Raw genomic sequence first — 3941 nt, 5'->3', positions numbered from 1 at the left:
TATAGTTTTATCAAAATTATTTTGGTTAAATCAGTATTTGATGTTTATATAAATAGTGTTCATTTGCTTGATATTGGCAAAGAATATTGGCTATACCATGAAGTGCCCGAAGAATAACGAGTCTGTCTTGCAAGAAGTACAGCCAGAGCGCTCCTTGGAAGTGAGGATGGTGAGACATCGTCTCACGTACTTTGGACATGTTACCAGGAGGGATCAGTTCCTGGAGAAGGACATCATGCTTGGTAAGGTAGAGGGTGCAAAAGAGGAAGACTCTTGAAGAGGGTTGGGTGTTTTTGTATTTTGATTACTGTTGCAATCCCAACTCCAAGCAGACACTCATTAAATATTTGCTTAATGAAATAAATACTCAACCACGAAAATAAGATACTTATGAGCTTGTACCTTTAACGAAAGAAAGTGTTTTAGTAATCCATCTGCAGAGCTTAGTTTGGGGCTTGATACTTAGTAGCATTATAAGATCTTTACTAATACTACAATAGAGTGCACTAATGATTAAGCGCTCAACTACTAGCCAAAAGGCTGTCGGTTGGAACTCACCTAGAGGTGCCTGGGAAGACAGGCTTGGCATATGCTTCTGAAAGGTCACAGGCTTGCAAATCCTATGGAGCACTTCTACTCTGCACACATGGGGTAGACATAAGTTGAAACTGACTCCATAGCAACTAACAAAGACAACAGAGTTCTAGTCAGCCAGGCCCTGAACAATGGGAACTGTAGACGCATGTATACCCTAAGATCTGTTTTAGGCATTCACTCAGCTCGCGTTTCAAAGACCGGAGTATAGTTCCCTTTCGGTTATTAAAAGTGGAAAGTAACGGTGTATGCGAGTGAGGCAAAAAAATAACTACAACCCCCAGAATGCACTACAGCCCAGACCGGCGTGGAATGGTGCATGCTGGGATTCCTTCCCTTCCGGGGTACTGAGGAAGAGAAATTTTGAATGTGGTACTCGAGGTCAAGGTTTCCTGGACCCGCTGATCCTTTCGTCGGTTAACTGTGAATCTACGGGTATTGGGAAGGACTGGCCTTAGCTGTCAGGCCAGGAGAGGTATTAATCGCTGTGCTCGCACTCCTCTCTGGGCGGGGGTGGAGGGTGGTAGTGGCGGGACCTGAAGAGGAAGCCAGGTGGAGTGCACTGTGTTAGCGGTATCTCCTGGCAGATACGATCTGGCGCCCCCAGCCCTTTGATCCAGTTAGCTTTTGGGCTGGTTTCGTGTTCTGGCTTGAGACTTGGAGCGGGACTTTGGGCAGACTCGGGCTTACGGCATTCCCACCCTTAAGACATTGCAGCCCTTACCGCCTCCCGCGCCTCGTACACGCCCCGGCACCTGCCGTAGGCCTCCGTACATCTCTCACGCACTTCTGACGCAAATGTTTGGGAGTCAAGTGTTTCCTTCAGTGTCTGGCCGTGTCCCAGCCATCAGAAGAGAAGAAACTCTCCGGGTGTGACGTTCTTTCCACTAGAAGTTTGGAAGAACTTCCTTCTAAAATCAGACTTTCGCTTCTTTGGAGAGAAAAAAAGTAAGGACAATGTAGGGAGTCTCATAAAGCTACGTTTATTTAATTGAAGATATTAATTTTTTCCTGTGGTTTTGTTTTTGTTTTTATTTTTAATAGTTCTTACCTAAACGATGATGTGTAGTAGAAAGTGGCTGTGGTTGCTTATCAAAAATTCTTCTTTCTTAGCAAAATGACCTTAATGTTGGTAGCCAGTACTTTCTTAGTCCATAAAATCTAAAAGTGACTGCTGATCTAGTATAATTCATTTTACAGACCGGACCTCAACGAGGTGAGATGTTTTATCTAAAATTACGTAGTCTGAGATTATGACTCAAGTCAGTGCGCTTTTCTGCTATACCACTCTACTTTTATTCTTTGGGTTGAGTGTATAGGCTCTGAAGCCTGACTGGGTTAACGTTTTGGCTTCCATGATTTCTAGCTGTGGTGACCTCTCTGAGCCAGGGTTTTGTCATGTGTGGAATGATAATGTTGTTAGTTGCCTTTGTATCAACTCCTACTTAAGGGTCTTTATGTGTTAACTGAAGGAAACGTTGCCCTGGCCTGCACCATCCTCATGATCTTTGATATGTTTGAGCCTGTAGTTGTGGCTCTTGTGTCTTGTGTCTTGTGTCTTGAGGGTTTCCCTAGTTTCAGCTGACCCTCTAGTTTACCAAACATGATGTCCTTTTCTAGGGATCGGTCTAGCTCTTTATATGTTGTTGTTAGGTGTTGGCCAGTCTATTCTGACTCATAGCGCCCCTATGTACAACAGAACGAACAGCCCAGCCCTGCACCATCCTCACAATCGTTGCTACGTTTGAGCCCATTGTTGCAGCCACAGTGTCAGTCCATCTCGTCGAGGGTCTTCCTCTCTTTCAGTGACCTTACCAAGCATGATGTCCTTATCCAGGGACTTGGCCCTCCTGGTAACATGTCCACAGTCTCACCGTCCTTGATTCTAAAGAACATTCTGGCTGTACTTCCTCCAAGACTTGTTCGAGGTGTCATCCATACTGAAAGCTATAGTCTTTGATCTTCATCAGTACGGGCTACAAGTCTTTTTCACTTTCAGCAAGCAAGATTGTGTCATCTGTCTATCGCAGATTGTTAATGAGTCTTCCTCCAATTCTGATGCCCCATTCTTCATGCAGTCCAGCTTCTCGGATTATTTTTAAGTGTTAACTGCTATTATTAAGATGTGTTTGCTTACACTATCATAATCAACTTTAAGGATCTGTATTTAGATACATCAATTGATAAATTTCTTCTCTATGTTTTCTCTAACCTGACTTAATCTTATGTGGACAATTTTTTAAATGTTATTTTTTCCTCCACTTAAGACCACACTTTTTGAAATATTTTATTTTAAAATTATTTCAGTTTGCAGTATTATTACCTTTGTTTTATTGAAACAGTAAACTTAAAATACTGTAGTGAAATTTTGGTTGAGATGTATAAATAAGTTTGTATATTTGAGGAATAACAAGTATATGGAAAATTAAAAACAAAAACCAAACCCACTGCCATCAAGTCAATTCCGACTCTTAGTGACCCGGTAGGACAGAGTATAACTGCCCTGTAGCGTCTCCAAGGCTGTAAATCTTTACAGAACCAGACTGCCACATCTTTCTTCTGCTGAGTGGCTGATGGGTTCGAACTGCTGACGTTTCAGTTAGGAGCCAAGCACTTAACCACTGTACCACCAAGATTCCTTATATGGAAAATTACTTCATCGAAATAATCACTAAGTATCATTGTCCCCAATTATAAGATGTATCTTATTTTTCTTCAACTCATACTTTCGAACTTAAAATAATACTGTGTTCTTTTCTAGTTACCTGTGGTATCATGTTTTTGTGTGATATTTGTGGTGAAACAGTAGCCTCAGAACCAGACATGAAGACTCACCTTCTAATTGTCCATATGGAAAATGAAGTTATCTGCCCATTTTGCAAGTTGTCAGGTGTAAATTATGATGAAATGTGTTTTCATATTGCAACTGCTCATTTTGAGCAGAATGAACTGGAAAGAAACTTCGAGAGGATCAATACAATGCAGTATGGAACTTCAGATAGCAAAAAGGACAATACTCTACAGCATAGAATGGAAGTTAATTCAAATCTTCAGTCAGCTTGTGCATCTAATCATCCGAAAAGTTCAGCTCAAAGCCTGCCTGAGGATGGTACTTTGAAACACAAAGCCTTTTGTTCAGAGAACTTAACTGAATCTAGAAAATTGCTGAAAAGTAGGGAAAAACAATTTGATCTGACCAAAATAAAAGGACCAATTTATGAAACGATGTATAGTCCTCCTGAATGTCCATTCTGTGGGAAAATAGAAGTTTGTAGTCAAGATATGGAAACTCATGTGAAAACAAAGCATGCCAATCTTTTAGACACTCCTTTAGAAGGTAAAGTATT

The 3941-nt window shown here is 41.2% G+C and overlaps 1 protein-coding gene across 3 annotated transcripts in view; it reads left to right on the top strand.

Annotated features, from left to right (window-relative positions):
• The first annotated feature begins 920 nt into the window (after positions 1-920).
• The window catches only part of ZUP1 (zinc finger containing ubiquitin peptidase 1), an 18682-nt gene continuing 15661 nt past the window's right edge, over positions 921-3941 (top strand). The window contains exons 1-2 of one of the 3 annotated variants that reach the window (XM_023727712.1): positions 921-1069; positions 3356-3931. In XM_023727712.1, the coding sequence (XP_023583480.1) occupies positions 3370-3931 (562 nt within the window). In that variant the 5' untranslated portion in view covers positions 921-1069; positions 3356-3369. Of the gene's footprint in view, positions 1070-1106; positions 1543-1647; positions 1811-3355; positions 3932-3941 lie in introns of those variants that run through there. The other 2 variants (XM_023727711.1, XM_023727713.1) reach the window with 2 other exon arrangements.

This window comes from Trichechus manatus, unplaced genomic scaffold, assembly GCF_000243295.1.
Source record: "Trichechus manatus latirostris isolate Lorelei unplaced genomic scaffold, TriManLat1.0 scaffold00017, whole genome shotgun sequence".
NCBI classification, from domain to species: domain Eukaryota; kingdom Metazoa; phylum Chordata; class Mammalia; order Sirenia; family Trichechidae; genus Trichechus; species Trichechus manatus.
Note: the sequence above shows the minus strand (reverse complement) of the source record. Positions and strands in the feature narration are given on the sequence as shown.